The following is a 27,521-nucleotide window of genomic DNA, read 5'->3' as shown; positions in this document are numbered from 1 at the left end:
CCCCCTGTTATTGTAACAGCACAGTTCTCCTTTCTATTTGGGCTGCAACTGTCACAGCTGCCGTGAGAGGAGGATGTGTGTACAGTGTAGGTTGTATTAATGTAAATTGGCATGTGTGTGTGTGCTCTCTTCATCCCTTACCGGTTCAGTGCTGTCGCGTGAGTAGTGCCGTTCACAAGCCATTGTTTCCAGTTAGCTGCATGGCTCTACCCACCGGAACAACGTAAACATGGTGGATATGTATTCAAGGGGCTTGCAAAGTCACCGGTCAAAGGGGGGCTTGACTCTGTCAATAGCACCTCAGGTAGGCATGCACCTTTTACTTAAAACTGTGGCCCTACATTGTCAAGAAATGTGACTCTGCTGTGGACAGGATGGTTTAGGTATAAGTTCTATCCCTGTTTTATGTCTGTGAATGTTCTCATTTATCCAGGTCATGGTTATCCAAAGGAGTTGAATCAAGTGCAACTGGACTTGAATCAAGTCCAGTTGCACTTGATTCAACTCCTTTTGGATATCCCGGTTTAGCTTTTTCTAGAGCTACATTGTGAATCGTCATTATAGACAGTCTGCGTCTTGTTTTGATAACCAACTTCCTGCTTAAGAGAGATGCCACCTCTGCTCTCATTTACGTTCATGTACTTTATATATAAACCGGCTGAATAGGCTGACACAGCTGTCACAGCCAAACCTTTCATTTCCAGTTTTTTTTTTTGTTGTTGTTTTAGTACTCAGTCATTGACAGTTATAAAAGATCTCAGTGCAAAACCAAGACTGAAATTTCTTAATCGCTGAGCATGAGCCTTTCTACAGAAGCACTCGTGACACAGAAACGGAGACATCAGATGCTCTCTGTCTGCAGCTTAGGTTAGTTTAAGGTCGGAGATCGGTTTCTCACTGTGCTGCCTCGTGCTGTGTGTTGACAGATTGATCTTTTTCAATGAGTAATCGTGAGCAGGATCCACTGATCCCTAAAGATTAACATCAGAAAACTGTTAAGGAGCTGCTGCTTCAAAATATGTGACTTACTGGATGTTTGTCTGAACGTCGACATCCCAGTAGATACTAGCTTGCCGTCCATAGTGCTATTTTTTTCCACCCATCTTTGTTTTGTACTTGTTATTTGCACTTTTTTTAAACTGTGTGCTGGTTTAGTGTCACAGATTTCGGCACCCTGCAAACACAGATGATGTGTTGTTTCTTGGGAGGGATGTTGGCAGTGTTTTACAATACAGATTAAAGTATCCCACGAGTATAGGATTGCAAAATTTAACTTGAATGATGATGTTTGTTAACATTCATACTTTCCTCCACCCTTAAGTGAGACATTTTGGGGTTTTTTTGTTTTTTTTCTGCAGTTGTCCTGCTAGTCCCATTATAGCATCTCTGTAATCGATGACTCCACTCTCATTTCCTCTGTTACAGTCCAGTTGGCTTCTCGTTGCTTATTTTGGGGTCAGCTGTCTGATCACGTGTATTGATTTGCCACATGGCAAAAATGTGATCAATAAAGAGGCAGGCGGCGAACTGTTAATAGTAAATGATCAGAAAGTGAGCGGTGTGCAGAGGGATCATGAACGCTATTACACCCATGCTTAACTGATCAACCTCTGTCTTACAATACCAAGTCAACTCATAGCTTCTTTGGTGCGCTGACACAGTGTCTCTCCTACATACTACTGCATATTGATGTCCAGATGTAGCACAGAAAGACACATGATTGAGGTCCTGGTAAATATAGACTATGGGGGAGGTGTAGAGAGCGGAGGTAGGGTAGAGTGCAGTGTAGCAGAGGCATTGGTGTGTCTCTCCGTGGCAGCATGACAGCATATCCAGGGCTCGTCAAGCCAGGATATCCTGCAATTCCAGGAGTGAGGAATCATCGCCTCAGTGGGACACAGGTGAGACGGGAGTGACCTCATGAAAGATGAGATCATTTTCTTCATTTCTGTCGTGTTCGGTTCAAGTGTGAAAGCTGCAGCTGTGTCTGCAGCGTTGGTGCCAAAAGTTTTTAGGACAGAGGCGGCCTTTCATTTCACCAACTATTTGCATACAGCACACCTACCTGCTACAGCAGGTCAAAAAGTATGTGGTGTTATTGTCATTATTGTAACACAACTTTAAAGATTACTTTAATGTCCTTCAAGAAGACCCGAGACTTCAAAAAAAAAATTCAAACTTAAAATCTGATTAAATTGTCAATTTACCATACAGGGAATGAACAACAAACGTGCTTTACTTTGATATTTGCAGTTGGACGGGTAGTTGCTGTATTTGTAGCTTAGACACAACTGACAGACAGACAGATAGGAGCTATGATAGTGGTGCTGTTTAACCAAGCTTTTGGTCCTGTGCCCATTGGTTTGTGGTCAGTTGTTTTGGTTAGATGTCCTTCTCTACTTGCCCTCATCGTGTTACATCTGTAAACTTTGACTGACTATGTACAGCATTTTTACTGCAGTGTCCGAGACAGAACTTTTTTTTTGCAGATATCTCTGTGGAACTGAAGTCAACAAGTAGTGGGTAATGATCTTCATTGTTGGAAGACGTGTCTGTCGTCTGTTTGTTTCAGCTGAAGGCTACTTCCTGTTCTTGTTTGTACCGGAAGACACTGGCAGCAATAGAAAGTATAGTGCTGTATATAGTGCTGTAGTGGTATTGGTGATGTACTGTTTTAAGTACCTAGAAGTGACGGGTAGAATATAAGACCTATATGCTGTACACATTTGTTCCACACAATCTTTCATTGTAGATGCACAAAGATTGACTTTAGTGCTTGCAGATTATGCTTTGGGAATCCTTTTTTTTTTAAACATCTTTTTTTTTATACTTTATATTTTTACGCTTTACACCTCACTTTATATTGTTTTTGCTATTCCATAGAGGAACAATGAAAATCTCCAGTCAGCAGTGTACGTCAATGTAGCACAGCTTCGACAGAGCATCTCCGAGTCGCCTCCCTCGCCCTACTCTCCTCAAGACTTAGACAAAGAGGGATGGGAGGTGCACACTGACCAGGACAGTGGACAGGAGTACTACTACCACCCTGCCACGGGGCAAACCACCTGGGACAACCCCTTTCTATACTCCCCCATGGACCCTGAGGTCCTCCCAGTTGAGGAGCCCTATTCCCCCTCATTTGGTCAGTCCCCTGCCCTGTCCCCATCCTCTGCCTCCTCCCCTGCGTGGTCCTCTGACTGGGAGAAATTGGTGGATGAGACCAGTGGTCGCTCTTACTTCTACAATCCAATGTCTGGGGAGACGTCCTGGGAGCCCCCAGAGCAGCTGAGCCCCTACCCCGTCATGATGGAGCCTCCGGGTGGGCACCGGCCTCCAGAGGATGTGCCGGTAAGGACTGCCTGATTGCTCTACTTAGCCACTTTCTTTCTTCCTTTATTTAGCTTCACTCTGGGGAAGGCTGTAAATACAGTGTGCTCTTCATGGAAGTACAGCTCCTGCACCTACATAACAGATGAGGCTCATTTCTATTGGGCGGGGAAATCTCACAATGCTTCCACAGGATGTCCTCCACAGCATGTCCTTAAAACTTTTGAAGAAGTGGGAGAGATTTTGACCTCATTCTAAACCTGCCAGAAATATTTTCAAGATGCTATGTATACTATGACTATGCTCAAAATGTTCAGTAACATTTAGCCATCGAAAAAATTTATTTAAGGATAGACTGGTGTTCACTCTATGGTTTATGTGCTATTGTTACATCTATTTTCATGTTTGTGCATATGTGCACATCTTTTTTTTTTCTTTTAACATCCAACATGTACACATTCTCAGCCTCCTCTACCTGAAGAGGACTACCCCTCAGAGGACTATCTGCTCACGGCTCCACCAGAGGTCCAGGAGGGGCTGCTCCCTTTGGCCCCTCCCACTCTCCCAAAGGAGTACACCTTCAGCCAAGTCACCCGGGCCATTATTCCCAGGGCTAACCTGGACAGGAGTGCCCCCTCTGGCTGGAACCTCACTGTAGACCCCGACGGGACCTGGGTGTTCACCAGCGAACACTCTCAGGAGCAGGTAGCTACAGGACCTGATCGGCATGGGCATAGAGTCATGGGAGGAGATAAACGTGTCGGTCATCACACCTTGTTGCACAGCTATTGTACATTTCCTTAAAAAGCTTGAAAGTGTGTGTGGGTGGCATGGTGGTCTATTCCACTGCCCACCAACACGGGGATCGCCAGTTTGAATCCCTGCGTTACCTCTGGCTTGGTTGAGCATCCCTACAGACGCAATTGGCCGTGTCAGCAGGTGGGAAGCCGGATGTGGGTATGTGTCCTGGTCGCTGCACTAGTGCCTCTTCTGGTTGGTCAGGGTGCCTGTTCGGGGGGGAGGGGGAACTGGGGGGAATAGCGTGATCCTCCCACACACTACATCCCTCTGGCGAAACTCCTCACTGTCAGGTGAAAAGAAGCGGCTGGTGACTCCACATGTATCGGAGGAGGCATGTGGTAGTCTGCAGCCCTCCCTGGGTTGGCAGAGGGGGTGGAGCAGTGACCGGGATGGCTCGGAAGAGTGGGGTAATTGGCCAGGTACAATTGTGAGAAAAAGGGGGAAAACTCCAAAAAAAAAAAAAGCTTGAACGTGTCTAAGAAGTAATGATGTAGCTTCAAGGCCATAGAAAGGCTTAATATCCATGAGAAATTGCCTGCACGCTTCAGCATGGTTTGAGAGAGGTCTTGGTGTTGGTGATAACTCAAAGAACTACTTTTCTCCACTATCCCAGATTTTACCCTACAAGGTCAACTTTCTCTTTCACTGTGTATTTCTTAATGTTATACTTGGTCATGCACTCTATTCTAACATTTACTAATACAATATATACAAGGTTTAAATGTAAAGAACAACTCTCCAAAAGATGACTTCATCACTTATGGAGATTTGTGGAGTATAAGCAATAATTCACATGCTCACCATATACCTGCTGTGAACATTTAGGAAAACTATTTGCTGACAGCTTTCTGTGCCATGGGATGGATTGGGGTCAACTTCATTTCAAGCCAGTCAATTCATGGGACGAAATGTGCCACTGAACAGTTGTAAATGTAAACTCTGTGTTGTGTGACAGTGGATCAAATCACTGGATGACCGAGGGCAGACCTACTACTACCTGAGAGATGGCTCCAGGTCCCAGTGGAGCTTGCCTGAGGTAAAGTTCTGCTGACTTTTGAAGGAGTGTAGTAGCTGATGTCTTAACTCAGTTTGATACGAAATGAGCATTGTGTTCATCACACCTACTAATGAAACTCATTTAAATGTTCACAAATATTAGCTGAAACTTTTCATAAGTAACTCCCAATATTGTGTTTGTTTGTTTTTTAAAAATTAAAATAACGCTAGGGTGTTCTGGTGGCTCTGTCGTGGGATATTTACTTTGTTGGCTCAGGTCTAACCTCTTCAAGTTTAAACCCAGGCCTTTTGTGTCTTTCCTGCCATCATTTACTGTCCTCTCTAAGAAAGTAAAAAACAAACAAGCAATAAAACACGCATCACAAAGCTGCCACTGTTAACATGTTTTTTTTTTTAATTCCCCTTTAGGAGTCAGAAACACTGTCACTCTTTCTGGACACCGTGTAAACTAAACTAAACCTTACAATCAGGTCTTGTCTCTTGTCTCCTCCCAGGTCCCTGTAGCGCCAGGCCAGTTCAAGGTGGGGAATGGTGTAGAGGCAGATGGTATCTCAGTCATAAAAAACTGGAGACACACAATGGGCCCCTCACAGCTCACCTCAACCCAAGAAGACGGAGTAGGGTTTCTCTCTCTCTCTCTCTCACATACACACCACACACAGGCACACACCCTTTGATTGCACACATACATGTGGTACCGCGCCCACATGCATACAAGTTGTGCCTGCTGTCTTGGCTAGAGGGCTCCAGTTAGGCAGAGGTAGCGAGGGACAACCAATGTACAGTAGAACATTTGATATTCCTGCACTTTTCAACTCTTATTTAGCACGGCAAATGGACTGAGTACACACCCTTAATTCTGTTTACAGCACAGGGGCTTTTGTCATTTCTTAAAAAAGCTTGTGACCAGAACATTGTTGGTTTGATTATAAGGAACAGCTGAGATGGGGGGGGGGGACTGTGCAGGCAAAGTGAACATATTACAGTCCCTTCACTGAACAATGCCGGTCAGTGTCTTCTTAAGCAAGGCTCCAAATTTTTAACTGGGGCCATACTGGGCAGGGTCCATGTGTTAATGCATCAAACTGTATTAAGGTGAACAAGGGCATGGCTGGAAAATAACATAAAGGCCCAGCAAACCTTACCTGGGGAAATAAGTTTCCAGTTTTTTTCTATTTTAAAGCTACCCTGCACAAACCTATTAATAACATGAGAGGGACATGAGAGAGGAAGCACCTTGGATATCAGTCATTTTACCTCAATGTTTATGACTTTTTTGATGTACTAGTATTAAGCGTTCATATTGCACTGGTAATTGTAAAAGTCAATAACCTTGCTATGCTCATCCTGCAAATAGCTCCCATGGTTTTAATCTAAATGTATTTTAGATCATAACATATAAGGTGTAAACAGAATGGCACATTGAATACTGAAATTTCCATTTTGTTTCTCTTTCCTCTGGATCAGAAGTTTGTTCCAGCTCACAGGAGGAATGCGTCAGACTATGGCAGTGACAGCTCCAGTACAGGCAACTCCCCAGAGTCACTGCATCTCGTGAGTGGCCCTCACCAACCCCCCCCCCCCCCATCCAATCTGCTGATACCAATTACACTTGATTAGCCCTAGGCTGGAAAAAAAAATGACAGCTTTGTTTCCTGTTATCTGTAAAGTTAGCCCCAGAGCACTGTGACCTCCCCCTTGTCTGAATGGTGTTCTGTGTCTGTCTCCAAAGGCTGTTGGGTATAGGCCCTGGAGAAATCCCTACTATCTGACATCCCGTTGGCTACGCTATAATGTGGGTTTTTAATGAAGCAAATCATAAGCACTTTGCCCATAGATAGCAGTTTATCTCTATCTATGTGGGCCAGAATGGCAACATAAATTCACCCAAGAACCATAAGTTGCACCCAAACATATCCGTTTCATCTCCTGCATCTGCTAGAGCATAAATATCATCCTTCTCAGAATGCTTTCCCGTTTACTGTTGGAGGGATTCTCATTGTTGTGATCCATGCTGGGACCATGCCGTCAGCCTAATAAACCACCATGTTCACCTTGCTGTGATAACTCCCTGCGAAATATAGTCAAAGATTCAGTTGGTTGGCATACAATCAGATGTTATTGATTAATTGCCTGAATGAAAACCATAGCTCTGCAACATCGGTGGCTCCCCTTGTCACAATACAGCATACAGTCTCTGAACTCATGTAACCATTGGTGTTATTTATGCCATTATACTGTATGTGATACATGTAAAGTTATGCATATAGAATAATGGAGAATATTTGTCACTTTCCATAGAGAGTGGAATACCTCATGTGTTCGTTAGGTTTGCAGTCAGCATTGCAACCAGAAGTGCACACCAGTCATCTCATCTATTTGCGTAACCCGGTTTTAAAAAATAAGAAAAGTGTCGTGAAAAAAAACTGAAAATTGCGCATATTGAATTTTCAGGTACAAAACTTGGAGAAAGCTGGAATTCTCAACAAGACAAAGGTGTCCGAGAACGGCAAAAAAGTAAGGTAATTCTTGCCCCTCTTATGTGGCATAATGGCTATCCATGAAACCTTCATGTATTTCAGCTCCTGTGAGTATGTGTGGAAAGGGGATGTCATCCTTCCCTGCTCATTGATTGACCCTCTCTTGATTTCCCTCAGAGAAAAATAATATTTATTGTTCTTCCCATCAGGAAAAACTGGGTCCAGTCATGGACTGTTCTCCATGGCGGGGTGCTGACATTTCACAAAGACCCAAAGTCTGCAGTGACAGGAACCTCGGTATAAGTAACATTTGCTAATAACAGACTTGCTGATCTCTAATGGAAGACTTAAAACACTTAACGCTAAATTCTAATAAACACTGACATCACCGCTCTGACACTTGTACATGAGTTTCACACTGGGAATTCTGCATTCCTGCCCACAATGCATTCAGTACATTTCTGGGGGATGTCAGGGGAATAAACAGGCGGGGTTATGGGGATATTTAACCATCAGCTCTTATGCTGCTTTTTAAAATTCGTACACATTGTCTGAAATCGATGCTGCCTGCAGTGTTTTGTTTGATAGTGGTTTACTGATTAAAATTTCTGACATTAACTTTGAGGTCCCAACAACACTATGGAGAGTGTCAATAGTGACAAACCCTCAGGTTATGAACAGTCTGGGACAGTCAAGGCTTTTGTTCAACTGTCTGACTTCTTGGAATGTGGTGTTGTCAGTTTCTTTAACAGCTGTGTTTTTTTGTTTTGTTTTTTTTACTCAGAACAAGACCAATCAGATCGTCCCAGAGGTTGCGGTAGACCTACGAGGGGCAACGATTGGTTGGGCTAACAGGGACAAATCCAGCAAAAAGAATGTTTTAGAGGTGCGATACGTTTGTTACTGTGAAACGTAATGTAATATGTCATTTGGCGGACACTTATCCAAAACAGAGCTTCCATTTTTAGAACTGGAGGCCATTACAATGACAAGTTAGTGCCATGTTCCGTTTAAACTAGAGGGGACCACACAAAACTCCCAAAATTAACAATTGCCATGCTTGTGCTTCTCCCAAACACTTAATGTTAATTATCTGAGTGTGAGTTATTGTGTTATTCTCTTCTGTAAATACAAAGTGAGGTCATGTGACCTTACCAATGTCATATTTCCTCTCCCCCAGCTAAAAAGCAAGGCCGGTGCTGAGTTTCTGATACAGTATGATACCGAGAGCATCATCAGTGACTGGCAAAAAGTCTTAATGGACACCATAAGACAACTTGTAAGTCCCTTCCTTAATTGTACTTTATTCTTGACTTAGTAGTCAACACTCCCCTAATAATGAACAATAGCTGCTTATACTTCTCAGACCAGGTCCAAATAATGTTTGCAAATAATTAATTCCTCTCACGTTTTCACAGTGCAAAATAGGCACACTTTTGTGTGCGTCAGAACAATTCAGATAGATACTTCATTGTCCTGTGGGAGGATTTTTGTTTTCCCCTTAAATATAGAGAATATAACGTCGCGGCATGGTGGCCCAGTGGTTAGTTCTATCGCCTCACAGTAAGAAGGTCCTGGGTTCGAACCCCAGGGTTGTCCAACCTAAGGGGTCATCCCAGGTCATCCTCTATGTGAAGTTTGCATGTTTTCCCCATGTCTGCAGTGAGTTTTCTCCAGGTGTTCCAGTTTCCCCATCATCAAAAAGACATGCATGTTAGGGTTAATACTCCTGTCTGTGCCCCTGTCCGAGGTATGGCAAGACGAACTGGAGTTGGTTCCTGGGCGCCGCAGGGTGGCTGCCCACTGCTGCTAACTACACAGCTAGGATGGGTTAAACGCAGAGAGGAATTAATATAGGGGATTAATGTAGTATACTAAAATCAAAATAAAAAAATGTATAGCCTCACATACAGTAACTATATATGTACACATATTATACATACTACCACATGAATTAAACTCAGTGAGTATAGAACTTCAATGGCAGAAGGAAGATAGGGTCAGAATGTTTTGCCAATAATTATGCATGTCTGATACTGTTCCATTAGTATTGTATGACACACTGTTGTATTTGAAGGCTATTTCTATTTCTGTGTGAGACTTATTTGTTTTCTTATGCTTGTGCATTTGCATTGGTCTCAGGAATATCAGGACCATCATTCAGAGGAGGAGGATGGGGATATCTGTGAGAGGTCCCAAAGCACAGACCGAGATGACAGGTCTATAGGCACCCTGGATAAACAAAGAGGTAAACCAAAAAAATGGGCTTAGTACTTTTTCATGGAACTGTGAAATCCAACAATGTGAGGTTTATTTGTGACATTAATGGCATAGCTGTGCTATTTTGTCAAATTTGACCCAATACGATGCGATAGACCTAATTTGGGGGGCCAGAATTAGGATCATGATGGATCAGTCATAACTAGTGTCTAACTCAGATTCTTGACTTGAAAGTCACCATTGGTGTTGACTGATTTGCACACTGATAACATGAATGCACAAACACTTCACTCAAATAAAACAAAGCTTCCCATCTCATTCACTACCCTTCCCCAGGCTCTCGAACCAGTGTCAACACCTCATCTAGCTCTGCTGGAGAGGTGGACCAGAAAAGGGTTCGGACCAAACTGATGAAGTTCCTCATGAAACGGCCAACGCTACAGTCTGTCAAAGAGAAAGGCTACATCCGAGGTATGCAAATAAGCCCTTGCTTGATTAAAAGTATTTACATTTTTCTTCCCTGGCTTGTACCACTTTAAATTATTTACTAAGTCCTTCAAGCTAGAGGCCAAAATCCTCAAGATTCATACAGTATTGTGGTGATACACAAATGAGGGTAGATTCACCAGGGGCTGCTGCTCCTTTAAGGCAGACATTCAGAGTGCCGATGTAGGCACTGCTTAGGGTTTCCGGGGGGAGCCATGTTTGCAGCAGCCTAGCGGCTAGCTGGTTGCCACGAGAGATTGTGCTGTATCGGTGTCGTTTTGTGTGGCGAGTAAACAGAATTGACTGGACTCGATCTCTCCATCTCCTCATTCCTGCACTCCCACAGTATGATATTAAAAATTACAATAGCAATTAGGGGTGTCGCGATATACTGGTATTGATGATAACTGTGATATTTAAAAAATGAATATTGATATCATGTTAATAATACACATGATAATATTGTGTAAATCCAGTGCCTCTTACATCCATCCATCCATCCATTATCCAAACCGCTTATCCTGCTCTCAGGGTCTCAGGGGTGCTGGAGCCCATCCCAGCAGTCATTGGGCGGCAGGTGGGGAGACACCCAGGACAGGCCGCCAGGCCATCACAGGGCCCATACACACACACACACACACATTCACACCTAGGGGCAATTTAGTACGGCTGATTCACCTGACCTACAGGTCTTTGGACTGTGGGAGGAAACCGGAGCACCTCGAGGAAACCCACTCTTAAATCAGTTCCGTTTATTTCCATTCTCACTTTGCCCCCTCCACACACACACACACACACACCTGATGTGACACCATGACTGGTGTGACGATTGCTCAAAATACGTTATTATAAACAATAAGCAATATGTTTCCAGCTATTAGTCTGTTTTCACTCACCTCCACACACCCACCAGTCCTGTCAACAAGTGATATGGCTCTGATATACCTGCTTTCAGAAAGACCGGCCCCTTACGTTCCTTTTTGATGAGTCGCACAAATCATTATGGTGACTGGAGGATGATGGGAGAAATGGTGTCGGAGTCAGAGCGTGAAACTGGAAATGAGTATGAGGACATGAGAGGGTTTGAAAATAAGAAAAGGAGGCAGAATACATTGAATTGCTCAAGCGATTGTAGTCAGTCATTGAGAACAGAGGAGAAGTATCTTGTTGGGAAGATAGCCGTGACAAGGGATGACGGGATTTCCAAGGACCCACATGAGATCGGAAAGTTTGTAGGGGGAAAACGATGTAAGGATAACTAGAAGTGGGATGGTTATCACTGATTGTATCTCAAAGCATCAGAGAGATAAGAGCCCTTAAGATCAAGGTATTCAGAAGTTATCTCTGTGTGGCTTGCTTCCCACTAAGACTAAGAGTAAAGAAGAAGGGAGTGATAAGTGGCATGCCACTGTCAGTAGAGGCTGAGTCATTTCGGGATGTTGCAGGTGTGTGTGAGATAAGAAGAATGACTAGATTCCGATAAGGGGAGAAGGAGGACAGTAAATCTGTGTGTTTGACTTTTGAAGGGGAATTGCCGTAGAGTGTACCTTGATTATGTGAGTATACAGGGAGAGGACATATGAGACAGCTCCTCTCCGATGTTTTTGCTGTCAAGAACATGGACATGTTGCTGCGGTATGTAATGGAGTCAGACGATGTGGGAAGGACAACTGCAATGTGGAAAATTGTAAAGTTGAGAAAGAGCAAGCACAGTGCCTGCACTGCAAGGGACATCATGATCCGGGGTCAGCAAATTTTCCAAAAAGAATTAAGGAAGAGAAAGTGAATAAGATGAGAGCAGAAAAGGGATTGTTGTATGCTGAAACTGCTAGGAGAATGGAGAGAGACAGCAAGAATGACATGAGACAAGATGCCAAGTTAGTCAGGAAGCATGCCGAGTTTTGCTTTTGTAAGGACCAGATGAAGTTTTTGGCCTTTTTTGGCAATGGTAGTTAACTGTACTGCTGGAGTAGAAAGAAAATTGGAGAGAATTGACATAATTGTAGATGCAGCAAGGACATTTCTGGGTGTTGTGGGAGTTTATGGAGAAGGTGTTCAGCAGCTGCTGAGAGAGGCTTTTAGCCCAGCAATTATAAAAACACAGTACACCTATTTTTTGCATCAGGTGCACCATGGCTCTGGATGGTTTTGTGCTTGTTTTCTCCACAACCATCTGACGACCCCTCAGGTTGAGAACCTATGACCTATAACACCATCCAAACCCCCGGCATTGAAGTAAAGCATGTTGTCACACACTTTAGACGTAGACAGCATAAACATTGTGCAGAAAACCTCAGTGATGTGTGACACCAAAATTGATGCTCTGGAAAAGAACGTAGAGAGGTTGATATCTGACAACGCAATGTAAATCGAAGGTCTAAAGAAAACAGTTGACTTTGCCTGCGCCGAGATTCAAGTTGTAAAAGGGAAAATGACAAACTTCGAAGAAAGAGTCTGCATGGCAGAGAAGAAAGCAAATCTGATGTAACAACATTTATGGAGTTCCACAGAGAGGTGATACAGATCTGCCAATCTGTCCTACCCGAGCACAAAGCCAAGTTTCCTGATATCATTGATACAGTACATCACCTCGGCCAACTGAGAAAGGATGATTCCAAGCCTCGAGGGATTATTCTCCAATTCATCTCACGTATCTACCGGGATGCAGTTTGGGAAGCAGCAAAAAAAAAATCCACTTTCCTCCATAACAAAAACCGGTGCTTTGCTGAGGATTTATTCCACTCCATTAGGGAGAGAAGGATACAGCTCTGACCACTGGTGGCGAAGGCACGCGAACAAGGAAAGACGGCATATTTCATCAGTGGACAAGCCTTTGCTAATGCTACCTGAGGTCCTGCTTGATGGTGTATGTTTAAAACTGGGAAATGCTGATTTGCACTAACCATACTGACCTACTTTGTTTTTTTCGAGTTTTTGTTGTTGTTGAAATGGGTCTTTATCCTGAAAGTTTGATAAGCACAAGTAATGCTAGTCAGGTAAATTATTTTGTTGACAGTGAGCAACACTGTTCCTTTAACGAAACCCATTCCGGTCGATGTTACTGAGGCTAGTATTTACAAACTCTTTTTCTTCTGAATGATTAATAACTTGTTGTATTTGTTATCAACAGAAAACCAAGATGCTTCGTTAATTTCATAGTTATGCTATGTTCCGCTAAATCATTTCATATAAAAATTTAAAATGCTGCAGCTCTTTACGTAGGGTTAAATGTCCTATTTTCATCCGAAATTTACCTCCCATTCTGATAATTTTATTGTTGTTGATACGTCCTTATCGATTGTCACTCTCATTGCCAGGGGGTTAAGAAATATTATAAAGCGCAAAGCTATATTTTTGTTTGCTAAGCAGCACAAAACTGATTTTTGTTTTATTCAAGAGCCAGACTCTTACCAGTGATGCAAGGCTATGGAGGTGTCAGTGGGGTAACATCCATGGCTGGCACATGGCTCTGAACACCCTGCTGGTGTTGCCACTCTAAAACACCACATTCTCTGGAACTATTCTACATTTTGTCCGTGACACCGCAGGTCATTTTCTTTATCAAGTTTTCAGCATTGACAACTTCACTTTTATAATTGTTAATATATATGGCTATAACTCTAAATCTGAGAATGAAAAGCTTCTTGAAAAGTTAGAGAATCAGATTCAACACACTCTTAATAACTTTCCAAATTCTGGTATAGCGATAGGAGGGAATTTCAACTTGATATTAGGTCATAATATGGGTCGCCGGCCTCCATGAGACTCTACTTCGGTAAATGAAAACTTAAAGGTATTTATGCAAAGATTTAATTTAATTGACATATGGAGGAATAACAATCCTAACATAAATGCTTTCACTTCGCATAATAGAACTGCCACCAGACAGTCACGACTGGACTTTTGGCTATTATCTAAAAATATTAACACTGACAATATACCAGGAATCAGGAACACTTTGTAATTTTTGTCATTTATCGTTTCCCCCAGCCCACAGCAGTGCAACCCAAAGACAAAAACACATATCCAAAAACTACAAGAACTACAAGAACACATATCCAAACTAAAAAAAAAAATCACTGTCCAGGAGAACAAATGCAAGCTAATGACTGTTCGAACTTCCGGTCTGCGTGGGCTACCAGTTACCATAGCCTGCCCCGCTTCCGCATCCTGTCAGACTTCCCTCAGTGTTTCCTCTTCAGGCGCAGGGGGAGGGCAGGGCCGAGGTCCCTGGGCCCACAGGACACAGCAGACCAGGCTGGTCCAACGCTAGCTCTCCCAGCCAGACAACTTCGACACACCTACCCGCACTCCACACGATGACACTAAAAACACAGTCAATGCTAGGCGAGGCCGCTGCCAGACCACCCTCAGTGTTATTGGAACTGCCAGTCTGCATGGGCTAGCAGTTAGCTTAGCCTACTCCACTTCCACATCCTGTCAGACCACCCTCGGTATTACCTCTTCCGGCGCAGCTCCGGGCAGGGCCGTGGTCTCTGGGCCCACAGGAACCAGCAGACCAAGCTTTCCCAGCCGATCCAGCGCCAGCTCTCCCAGGACTCAAATGAAGACACAAACTTAGATGCAGATGTGGACAAAGACACTGCATGGACAGTACTGGGTGAAGCCACTGCCAGTGAATTCGCACTGCCATCTTTCCACATCGGTACTGGGTGAGGCCGCTGCAAATACGTGAATATGTGCTGCCATCTTCATATATCATATATATCATCGCCATATCAGTTAACTAACTGATATATGGGTCATTATAGAAAATCTGTCATTATAACACCATTAACCGATCATAATGCAGTCTCCATTTCTATTCCCTTACACTCTGTCGGTACTAAGGTAGGCAGAAGCGCTTACTGGAAACTTAATAGTTTGCTGTTACAGCATTAGATAGTAAAATTAGACACTGAAAAACTTACAGTGCGAAGCTGGAACAAAGCAAAATCTGAAAATTCATTTTGTAGCAATTGGAAATTATTTGAAGTCAAAGCAAGCCAATACTTGAGAAATTATTGTGGTGTCTTAGCAAAAATCATCGATTAGAAGAAGGTTGGTTTCTGTTACAGAAAAGCCCTACAAATATGTCAGAAGAGAAATGACTAGTTAATTTCAGAACAGCTTAAACCGAATGAAATATATTGAAATAAAGCAAAGGGTGCTTTTGTAAGATTGAGAAAAAGGTGGACTGAAGAAGGTGAACAAAATTCTATTTTTTCTATTTAGAAAGTTATCATGGGAAAGTTAACATACAGCTTCATGTTAATGGCATTGTAACTGATGATAAAAAATGGCTGATTAATTTCTGTAGCAATCGATAAAAAACAAAATATTGCCATCAATCAACAACTGGGTGCCCAAACTTTTTCCCTCAGAGGGCCAAAGCTGAAACTTAATAGTGGGCCACGGGCCAAAAGCAAACACCTATTGTATTGTACCATTAACATGCATGTTAAGATCCAAGTTCCCTTAATTTAACATTCTTTTAGCTTTTACATAAATTGAATAAGCTAAATAACAACATAACATTACATGTTTCAGTCACCATAAAATTTTATTTTTTGTAAGCCGCTTTCATTACATCACATTTAATTTTTAAATTACATTTTAATTTAATTCAAGTGCAGGTAACTCAATTTCAAACAACCAGAACCAGAAGTAAACATAACATAATTTGGTGCTTAACCTCAGTCATCCAGTGCATGGCCAATCGACTCTGTGCATAACTAGTCCACTGACTTCCGGTTTCTACTGCAGCGGTCATACCAGTTTCCTGTTTGTTGGCGGGTGCTATTGACAATGGCATATTTTTCGCGATGCCTGCAAGATTTACCATGGATAAATGTCAACGCCCTGCACAGAATTGTCAACAAACTTTCACCTGCACCTACCAGCAAATGGGTGAAAACTTCCAAGTTCTACATATCAAGTTACGTCCACAATTATGAGGATGAGCGGATGGATGGATGGACGGACGGAAATGGATATCAACTTGCTGATGACATGACCTTATTTCTAAACAATGCTAGTCACGTACCCATTGCTATAAAAACAACGTTCCCTGCAGCATCTGGACTTTGTTTGAATTTAAACATGTGTGAGTCTTTTTTCTCTTAAAGACTAACATACCCTGTATCTCTAGTATAACGCGACTTTTCTCTTTAAATTCGTTTGTGTTGTAAAAAAATAACAAAGGGTCATGTGTATTCGGAATGCATGTGTCTTTTGTGGGGTTTGAGATTGACACAGACTAGTTTAAATTAGCTAGCTACTACCACAGTGAGTGGCTACTACTGCCACGCAAAATCATGTCATGAGAAATGGAAAGAGGAGGACGTTATGTAAGGGCATGGTCAGTGGACATTAAAGCACAGTATATCAGTGGTTAGTTGTATTGATGGCAGATGTTAGGCATTGTGGATCTTTTATCAGTTCATCTGGTTGCCTTTTCACTATCCATTAAGTGTAATTGTTCTTTTTACATGCTTTTGTACAGTTGTAGCTACAGACTCTCTCCACCTCCCTACACTTATTTTGAATGTAATTCATTTGCCAAAAAAGAAACAAAATGCACAGTAAACAAAGTTGAATATGAATTTGACTAATAGCATTATTATTTTGTTTTTTAATTTTCTATAGATATTGCGATATTGTTAACATGAATTCTTTTGGCCACGATAATTGTGTAGTGAAAATCTGATATTGTGACAGCCCTAATAGCAATGTGTTTGATTTAAATTTCCATTATTTTCTCTGACATTGCTTTTTTTTTCTTTTTTTTTTTTGGAGATGTGTTTTTTTTTTTTTTTGAGGATTTTAAACATACCATTTGTCTTTCTTTCTAATTCACAACAGACAATGTGTTTGGATCCCACCTGGCCACACTGTGCGCACAAGAGAAGACCACAGTTCCCCGATTTGTGCAGAAGTGCATCATTGCAGTGGAAAAAAGAGGTAGCCCAACTTGCTTTCATTTTTTTTCCCTTTGGAATCACACTTTGTTCATCCTCTCAGTAGGTTACTGATCTCCTGATGCATTGGTTCACAGGTTTAGATATTGATGGGCTCTACAGAGTTAGTGGAAACCTGGCTGTTATTCAGAAGCTGCGGTACAAGGCTGATCATGGTAAGTTCTATCAGTGCATATTGCTCATCGTAAAGTGGCCTCCTCCTATGGGGTTATTGACATTTTACAAAGCAACTGAGGCAATATAACACAAGGCAGAAGTGAGTCTTAACTCACTTCTCTTTTAGAAGAAGTTGTCGTTTTCCATTGAATGGCATAATTATGAGCAGTGTCTCACTGAATACAGCAGCGCCCTCTGTTGTTCTGCAATGAGTTGTGCTCTACTTATGTTGAACAGAGGAGCTGGACTTAGAAGATGGCCAGTGGGAGGACGTTCATGTCATTACTGGGGCGCTGAAGCTGTTTTTCAGAGAGCTTCTTGAGCCACTCTTCCCCTACAGCTTCTTTAATGGTTTCATCTCAGCCATCAGTAAGGAGATTCACAGACTTCTGTGATTGTGTCAAGACTTACTTATTCCCCCTAATGCCACATTATAGTTAAGAACTGACTCTAATATAGTTCACAGTTGTAAATTTTGGAGCTTATATATTGAATTGTTTGGACTGAAAATCTGTAATACCTTGTTTTAGGAATTGCTGATTACAACACGAAAGTATCTCATATGCATGACCTGGTCAAGGTACTTCCTCCGCCAAATCATGATACCATGGAACTGCTGTTTGGCCATTTACGCAAGTATGTGTGATGTTTTTATACCTATTACTGTCACTAGTTTAATGTCATGTTCTTTGGCAGAATTTGAGAACTTAGGGTGTCTGGGTACTGTAGCGGTCTATTCTGTTGCCTACCAACATGGGGATTGCCGGTTTATAACCCTGTGTTACCTCCGGCTTGGTCGGGTGTCCCTACAGACACAATTGCTTGTGTCTGTGGGTGGGAAGCCAGATGTGGGTATGTGTCCTGGTCGCTGCACTAACACCTCCTCTGGTTGGCCGGGGCGCCTGTTCAAGGGGGGAGGAACTGGGGGAAATAGCGTGATCCTCCCATGTGCTACGTGAAAAGTAGCGGCTGGTAACTCCACATGTATTGGAGGAAGGAGGTTGTAGTCTGCAGCCCTCCCCGGCTCAGCAGAGGTGGAGCAGCAACCAGGACGGTTCGGAGGAGTGGGGTGGTTGGCTGGATACAATTGGGGAGAAAATGGGGGGAAAAGCCAAAAAAAAAAAAAAAGAATGAGAGCTTAAATTGTACAAACAAAAGTTGATATCATAGTTGAATGGATTTGAACAGAGCTCAATTATATTTTGTTCTCTTCCCTCAGGGTCATTGACTATGGGGAAGATAATCGTATGACTGTGCAGAACGTGGCAATTGTATTTGGCCCCACACTGCTTCGACCAGAGATGGAATCGGCCAACATTACAATGCACATGGTCTTTCAGAACCAGATAGTGGAACTCATCCTGAATGAATACGAACACATTTTCCATTCCAGATAAAATGGTCATAACCCTCCAGTGCAGTTCTGGGGAATAATTTCCATTAACAGATTCTATGGACACCAATCAGCCAAAACTTTAAAACCACCTACCTAATATTGTGTAGGTCCCCCTCGTGCCACCAAAACAGCTCTGACCCATCAAGATATGGACTCCATAAGACCTCTGAAGGTGTTGTGGTATTTGGCACCAAAACTTTAGCAGCAGACCAATCCTTTATGTCCCGTAAGTTGCGAGGTGGGGCCTCCATGGGTCAGACTTGTTTTTCCAGCACATCCCACAGGAGATCTGGAGAATTTGGAGGCCAAGGCAACACCTTGAACTCTTTGTCATGTTCCTCAAACCATTCCTAAACAATGTGTGGAGTGTGGTAGGGTACGTTATCCTACTGAAAGAGTCCACTTCCATCAGGGAATACTGTTGCCATGAAGGGGTGTACCTGGTCTGCAGTGATGTTTAGGTAGGTGCTATGTGTCAAAGTAACATCACCATGAATGTCAGGACCCAAGGTTTACCAGCAGAACATTGCCTAGAGCATCACACTGCCTCCACCGGCTTGACGTCTTCCCATGGTGCATCCTGGTGCCATCTCTTCCCCAGATAAACAACACACATGCACCCGGCCATCCACATGATGTAAAAGAAAATGGGACTCATGAGTTCAGGCCACCTTCTTCCACTGCTCCATGGTCCAGTTCTGATGCTCATGTGCCCATTGTAGGTGCTTTGGGCAGGATTCACCATGGGCACTTTCACCAGCTGTGGCTACGCAGCCCCATACACGGCAAGCTGTGATTCACTGTGTGTCATGACACCTGTCTATAATAGTCAGCATTAACTTTTTCAGCAATTTGAGTCACTTTGGAGATGCTCTGACTCAGTCCTGTAGCCATAACAATTTGGCCCTTGTCAAAGTTGCTCAGATCCTTATGCTTGCCCATTTTCCTGCTTCCAACACATCTGTTCACCTACTGCCCAATATATCCCACCCCTTGACAGTTGCCATTGTAATGACATAATGTTATTAACTTACCTGTCAGTGGTTTTAATGTTTTGGTTGATTGGTGTGTGTGTGTGTGTGTGTGTGTGTGTGTGTGTGTGTGTGTGTGTGTGTGTGTGTGTGTGTGTGTGTGTGTGTGTGTGTGTGTGTGTGTGTGTCCTCACTCAAGCTCAGGTCCTCTACCAGAGGCCTGTGAGTTTGAGGGTTCTGTGCAGTATCTTAGGCGTTCCTATGACCCCACTCTTCTTGGTCACGTCAAAGTGCCAATACTTGTTATAATAAGGTGATTTGTGCCAACAGAAAGAATTGTCTTATTACTAAATCCAATTCCAAAATGTAATTTGATAAGAGCATTTATGTCACCCATTTTAATGGATAGCCCCATTAAACCCTAAACTGACTCTTTTTTTTTCTCAGAAATTCTGACTTAAATCTCGAAAGTTATTTCTGACTTTTTTCTGAGAAATTCTTTGTTTTATTTTTTTCAGAAATTCTGACCTTAAATTCAGAATATAACCTGCATGTGCCCACTTTTCGAGAAAAAACAAAAACTCCATTGGTGGCCAAAATACACTTCGGTAAATTTGCTACTTTCATTTAACATTTTATAAAAAGTTAAACAAAACCCAGAAAAAAATTGTAGCCACGGGCCTGGTCATGGGTTACAGCTGTCAGTGCAAAAGTATATTTTAACAAAATCAAGTTTAATTAAATGTAAAATTAATGGCTGCTGCATATGTGTGCAGAGGTAAGAGATAGGCTGAGGACAGCATCCTACTCAAATACCCAAATCAAAATGCATGTCAGTGTCATATGGATAAAACTGAATACAAAATATCTGCCATCACTCACTGCTGTAAACCTTTGACTGGTTATTAACCCTGACCAATTACAAGCCAACTTCAGTTCCAACTCAAACGAAAGCTTTGAAACTCAATATTAAAATAAGATGGTAATATATAACCATATTAATTGCGTTCAATTGTTTTTCCTATTTGCCATTGCAAGCAAGCATACAACAAAATTCATCCTCTGCATTTAACCCATCCTATTTTATAGGATCAGTGGGCAGCCACAGTGCAGCGCCCGGGGACCAACCCCAGTTATTCTTTCCATTGCCTTGCTCAGGGGCACAGATAGGAGTATTAACCCTAACATGCATGTCTTTTTGATGGTGGGAGGAAACCGGAGCACCCGGCGGAAACCCATGCAGGCGCAGGAAGAACATGCAAACTCCACACTGAAAGGACCTGGAACAGCCTGGGATTCGAACCCAGGACCTTGTTGCTGTGAGGCAACAGTGCTCACCACTGGGTGGGTTCCCAGTTTTTTTTCTGGACAAAACTGAAATAGTGTCAAATAGTTTAAACTACACGAGGAGTGCCTCATTTAACTTCCTGTGCACTTGAACAACCTAATGAGTGAACATGCTTTGCAAGTTAAGATAAACCAAGGATTCCTGATACTTTTTTCCTCTTTAAAATTTTTTAAGCATGAATAACCACTGTGTTATCCCCAACTGTTAGCTCCTTTACACTTGGATCATCACTGGCAGTATTGTAGAGTTTCAAAACAAGCCACACCTGAACATCAGTGTGGCTTGTTTTGTCATCTCAAAAGAGTTGCAAAGATGGCTAATTAAGAGGAAGGACTAGATTTTAGATTCTTCTCACGCCAATGTTACAAGTCACATCCTGCAAGATTCACTTATAAGACTTTTTGTTTTGTTGGAGTGACCGTTATAGCACATATGTCAGACCTGGAAAGCATTAATTCTGTTTTTAACAAATGATCAAACAAATGTTTTTGTGTTTTAGAAAATTCAAAAGACTTTTTAACGTTTGCCTTGATTTGAGGCAACGGTATAACATATGGCAATAACTGTTGAGGTATGTTAATGTATATTTTTAGGTCTCACTTTTATCCATTTAAATCTTTGTTATTTAGAAATGTATAAAAAATTAACACGACTTGCTGTGAATTAGAGACTGTTATATATAGCCTATTTGTCTTATCTGCTAGATTCTCTCCGGTGGATGGTCAGACTCCATTTTATTTGGATGAGCTGTAAGTGAGCCGTAATGACGCCATAGGATAAACTAGCAATATATTTTAGAAACAGTTTGCCAGTACTGACCATGATGAAGAAACATGGCTCTTACCAGGTTTTGCTCTGTAAATAGAAATAGATAGCATATTTATGCTGAAAATTAAAGCACTCTTTAATAAAAAAATAACTGTAAAAAGAAGTTGCCGACGTTGTGATTTCTCATCACAAAATCCATTTTACTTGTTAAGTCTGAGGGCCAAATGACAAGCATGCCTTTTGAGATGGGCGAGTCAAGTCAAGTCGATTTTATTTGTATTGCCCAATATCACAAATCCATCAATTAATGTAAAATCACACAAGAATTCATTAAAAGCAGACTGCCCTTGTCTTCTTGTTTTTTGTTGGCATCCAAAATGTTGCATTACCGCCACCTACTGAAATAAAAGAACTTCACAGTATTGCTTTACACTACATCCACAGCGATCCCATTCACGACATCGTCCATTCTACAACCCAGCGCCAGTCTGAGTCGATGCAAATCCTTCCCGCAGTGTAACATCTACATCTTCTCCAGATATGTCAACAAAACATTCAGGTATCTCCTGGCAGCGTCCAGCACCATCTTGATTCTTTCCAACCCTTTAATTTCAGCAGCCCAATTTATGACCATGGCAATGAATGCCAAAAATCTTTTCTTGTCCATGCAGATATTCTGGTCAGCTCCATTCCTTTTCTGCTCCGGTTCTTTTTGCTCTTCCACCATCTCGTCGTCTCTCTCTCCATTCTCTTAGCAGCTTCAGCATACGACAATCCCATTTCTGCTCTCATTCACTTTCTCGTCCTTAATTCTTTTTGGATACTGTGCCGACCCCCGGATCATGATTTCCCTTGCAGTGCAGGCAATGTGCTTGTTCTTTCTCAACTTTACAATTTTACACATTGCAACTGGTCCTTCCCACGTCTTCTGACTCCTCTACAAACTGCAACAACTTGTCCATATTCTTGACAGCAAAAACATCTGAGCGGTATTTTCATATCGCCTCACCCTGTAACTCACATAATCAAGGTGCACGCTTTCCCGGAATTCCCCTTAAAAAAAAACAACCGCAGAATTAGTCCCCCTTCTCTTCTTGAAATCTAGTCGTCATTCTTGCGTCACGCACACCTGCGGCATCTCGAAATGACTCGGCCTCAACTGAAAGTCGCACGCCCCCTTATCGCTCCGTTCTTCTTTGCTTTTAATCCGCGTTGGAAGGACGTCACACAGAGATAGTTTATAAATACGCCAATGTTAAGGGCGCCATCTCTCTGACGCTTTGATATACAATCAACGATAACCATCCCGCTTCTAGATGTCCTGGCCGATCGTACATCTCCCAAGTTTTCGCCCTACAGACTTTCCGACCTCATGTGGGTCCTTGAAAATCCCGTCTTCTCTTGTCACGGCTGTCATCCCAGCGATATACGTCTCCTATGTGCCCAAAGACTGACTTGAATCGATTGAGCAATTTCATGTATTCTTCCTTTTATTTTTTATTTTCTAACGCGCGTGTCTTCGTTCTCATTTCCAATTTCGCTCTCCGGCTTTGACGTCATTTCCGCCCCACCTTGCCGAATAAATTCTAACGTATGTTATATGGTTTGGAGACAGTGGCACTGACGAAAAAGACAGGAGGCAGAGCAGGAGGTGGCAGAGTTGAAGATGCTAAGATTTTCACCGGGAGTGACTGTTACGACCCTCGGTCTGGAGAGGGTGCAACAATTAGTGTACTGGGTAACAGTGAGGTGAGGGTGCAACAGTGAGACATAAAAGTATAAATATAATAAAATAAACATTTATTGACATCATGACAGGACAAGGGAACCGAACGGTTGCCAAAACAAACTACTAACAAAAGTAACCCACCCTTGACAGTGCTGAAAAGCACCAAACCTAAAGACAAAAAGTGGCAACCGCTGCTAACCTAGTGTGTCTAACAGAGGTAAACTACGTGATGGGGTGTTTGCCCATGGGCATCTTACCTTGATCCCCTTGCCCAAAAGAGCTAAACAACTAAACATAACTCAAAATAGTCAAAATGCAAACTAAACCAAAAACGGGCCAGACGTTACAAACACAAAGTAGCTACATCACACAAACTAAACTAGCTAGCCGGTGAACTGAAGACATGTGGGGGTTTAAATGGGAGACTGAACAGCTGATGAAGATTGGATTCGTTGACCGGCTGACTGGGTGATGAGGAGCACCTGGCGGATACCTGAATGTAGAGTTAAATACAGGAGGCAACAACAAACTATACGGACACACCCGTGGCCCTAACAGTGACGAAGAAGGACAGGATTAGGAACGAGTATATTAGAGGGACAGCTCAGGTTGGACGGTTTGGAGACAAAGCAAGAGAGGCAAGATTGAGATGGATTGGACATGTGTGGAGGAGAGATGCTGGGTATATCGGGAGAAGGATGGTGAATATGGAGCTGCCAGGGAAGAGGAAAAGAGGAAGGCCAAAGAGGAGGTTTATGGATGTGGTGAGGGAGGACATGCAGGTGGCTGGTATGACAGAGGAGGATGCAGAAGACAGGAAGAAATGGAAACGGATGATCCTCGGTGGCGACCCCTAACGGGAGCAGCCGAAAGTAATAGTAGTAGTAGTAGTAGTAGTGCAAAACTCAAATGGAGACAAATCACACGTTTGTTCTGAGACTGCACCTTTTCCATAAATTTAGGAAGGAACTAAATGCTTTTACTATGTCTAAAGTCTATAATAAAATTCCCCTTAAATGGGAATATGTATTGTTTGGTTTCCATGACACAAATAGTGAAAGCAACAATAAGTTTCACTTAATAAATCTTATTTATTTTTATTTTTTGCCAAATTTCCCATCCATAAAAGTAAATTTTTATACAATAAACCATTATTTCCTGCTTTAATTGTAGAAATTGAGAAATATATCTCTACCATTTTCAAAAGCACAAACAGAAAAGCAGTCAAAACATATAAGGTTTGCTTACATTATAAAATGTTCACTTAATGTACACTGTATATTTACCCCCTGGCAAAGGTGCTTTATTTTTGTTCAACATTATCATCATTGCTATTATTAACTCTACATTCATTTTCTTTATTGACTTTTGTTATGACCATAGAATGTGAAGGTATAAGGTTGTTTAGTTGATTGGTCTGATGATATATATTGTAACGTGCATGGATCAGTAGACACGTTGGCCCTTGGCTGACGGATCGGACCCTTTAGTCGACTGGTTAACGTTGTCGCTTGCGGAGTGGGAGACACAGCGGCTCGCGTCCCGGCTGTGGCGGTTTCTGGATTGCCCCCCAAATTTCCAACCGAAAAATTTCACGACAATATCTTTTCTGCAAATTAATCTTAGTCCCACAAAACATCAAATTACACGTCTTTAAGAAGTCAGTGTATATGTGTAAGTAGGTGACTTGTCTTATTAATCATGTGTGATATCAGCAAAGTATTGTTTGAACCCATTTGTCATAGAAGACCGACTTGTTTTTATACTTTATACTTTGTCTATTCTGTGGAGTTAGAAAACAACGAGACAGGAGACGTGAGAGTAGACGTAGTCGAGGTAGTTTACTAGCTCCAACTTTACATGTCATATATTCGACAACGACACTGAACTCTCTGGACCGGAAGCGGAAGTGCATTCTCTCTTAGGTGAATGTCTCTAGTTATATAGATGTGGGTCACCACAATTCCACATTAAATATTTGTGGGGAGAGAAAATGTGTTTATAAATAAGAAGCCAACATAAAACAGCCTGCCTGGGAAAATTAGATATCCTCAGAGGGAGTGTATTTACATTGCTCACCAGAAGAAACTCTACCGCATTTTTAAAAGATATTCTTGCGCCTGGGTAGCGTAGTGGTCTGTTCCGTAGCCTACCAACACGGGGATCTCTGGGGGCTTCGAACCAGAGATCCGGCTTGGTTGGGCGTCCTTACAGACGCAACTGGCCGCGTCTGCGGGTGGAAAGCCGGATATGGGTATGTGTCCTGGTCTTTGCACTAGCGCCTCCTCTGGTCGGTTGGGCTACCTGTTCGAGGGGGAGGGGGAGAATAGCGTGATCCTCCCACACGCTATGTCCCCCTGGTGAAACTCCTCACTGTCCGGTGAAAAGAAGCAGCTGGCGACTCCACATGTATCGGAGGAGGCATGTCTGCAGCCCTCCCCAGATGGCAGAGGGGGTGGAGGAGCGACCGGGACGGCTCGGAAGAGTGGGGTAACTGGCCAGATACAACTGGAGAGACAAATGAAAACTCAATAAATAAAAGATCTTGTTACTGTAACCCGCACTTTGCGTTCGGCCGTCGTCTCCCTACACGCCCTGGGACTCTGCGTTGTGTTTGTTGTAGTATGATGTTTGCGTGGTAAAGGAAAGAGGCGGAGGCTTGGGATCGTGGCTGAGACCTGGACACTTTACTGGCACTCGCTTACACTTCACCTCTCATCAATCAGCTGGCCGCTGGCCTCATCATACTCACAGCTTCCGGCAGAAGAAACAAAAAAAAACATGTTTCTTTCTCAAAAAAATTAAAATAAAAAGTGCAAATGTGCAAATAAACACATCTCATATCAAAATGCTACCTTACGGCAAAACCAAAGTAAATGTCATCCATTATAAATTAAATAAGGCACTTATTACCCATAAAATTAAAGAAAAACCATGGATAATCTGCTCAAATAATACTGCATCCTGCGTTATATGCCATGCCAATGCTCAACAGGCTAGCCAACACTTTTTGTCACATTTCTCTTGCCAAATACAATGTTCGACATCAAACTTTAACTAGGTTATAAGCAAACTTGTCTATTAACACCACAGAATAAACAGTTAGACAATATGTGCGATATAAATCAATATTTTTATGATAATGCAGACCGCCAGTAACACTGCTCACCTTCCGGCAGAAGAAACAAAAAAGAACATGTGATCAACGTAGCCTTTTGCCCGGGACAAGACTTAGGGGTACGGTGTTGCAAAAGGGACAAACATCGCCATTTGCGGCATTCCCAGGGGAACATACAGCGTAACAGTGCCACCCTGTGGCGGATTTACATTACTACCTTACATTACTAAAGTGTTTAATCCATTTCGATTTAAACGAATGCAAGTCGAACACATCTAAGCCCCCTTGGTTGTATGAATAACGTAAGATATTTTTGTTCAAATAGTGAGGCTTGTTTTCCCACATAAAATTGAATAAGGTAGAGTCTATTTTTTTAAATGATTTTGGAACATCTAATACGTTGGCCAGCTAAATTAACTGCAATAGTCCTTCAGCTTTGAACAAAAGTACCAGACCTTTGAGTGACAGACCTCTCATGAGCCACATAATAACATTTATTTTTAATTGTTGGAATGAAGGGTTGGAAATTTGATTGTACTCTGCCTGCCTGATTTTTTTTTTTTTTACAAATATTAATTCCTAAATATATTACTTTCTCCTTACTGGAATACCTTCAAATTCTGTTGCACGAATACTGCCATCTGTCAGTGGGAAAAGGCTGCTTTTTATGTTTAGAGTTAGTCCTGATACCTCAGAGAACTCATTAAGACAGGCCATTATTAGC

At 42.3% G+C, this 27,521-nt stretch overlaps 1 protein-coding gene across 1 annotated transcript; it reads left to right on the top strand.

The window, feature by feature from the left end:
* Positions 1 to 123: 123 nt before the first annotated feature.
* Positions 124 to 22,291, top strand: arhgap27 (Rho GTPase activating protein 27). Its single transcript, XM_056296825.1, has 17 exons — positions 124 to 304; positions 2,884 to 3,348; positions 3,793 to 4,032; positions 5,084 to 5,164; positions 5,640 to 5,762; positions 6,613 to 6,699; positions 7,600 to 7,667; positions 7,835 to 7,922; positions 8,410 to 8,511; positions 8,806 to 8,904; positions 9,768 to 9,873; positions 10,182 to 10,316; positions 17,196 to 17,294; positions 17,389 to 17,466; positions 17,705 to 17,836; positions 17,998 to 18,103; positions 18,687 to 22,291. The coding sequence occupies exons 1-17, from the start codon at positions 230 to 232 to the stop codon at positions 18,862 to 18,864; spliced, it is 2,262 nt and encodes a 753-aa protein (XP_056152800.1). The 5' UTR covers positions 124 to 229; the 3' UTR covers positions 18,865 to 22,291.
* The last annotated feature ends 5,230 nt before the right edge of the window (positions 22,292 to 27,521 follow it).

This window comes from Lampris incognitus, chromosome 17 (genome assembly GCF_029633865.1).
Source record: "Lampris incognitus isolate fLamInc1 chromosome 17, fLamInc1.hap2, whole genome shotgun sequence".
Classification (NCBI taxonomy): Eukaryota; Metazoa; Chordata; class Actinopteri; order Lampriformes; family Lampridae; genus Lampris; species Lampris incognitus.
The sequence above is the reverse complement of the archived record's forward strand: the minus strand, read 5'-3'. Positions and strand labels throughout refer to the sequence as shown.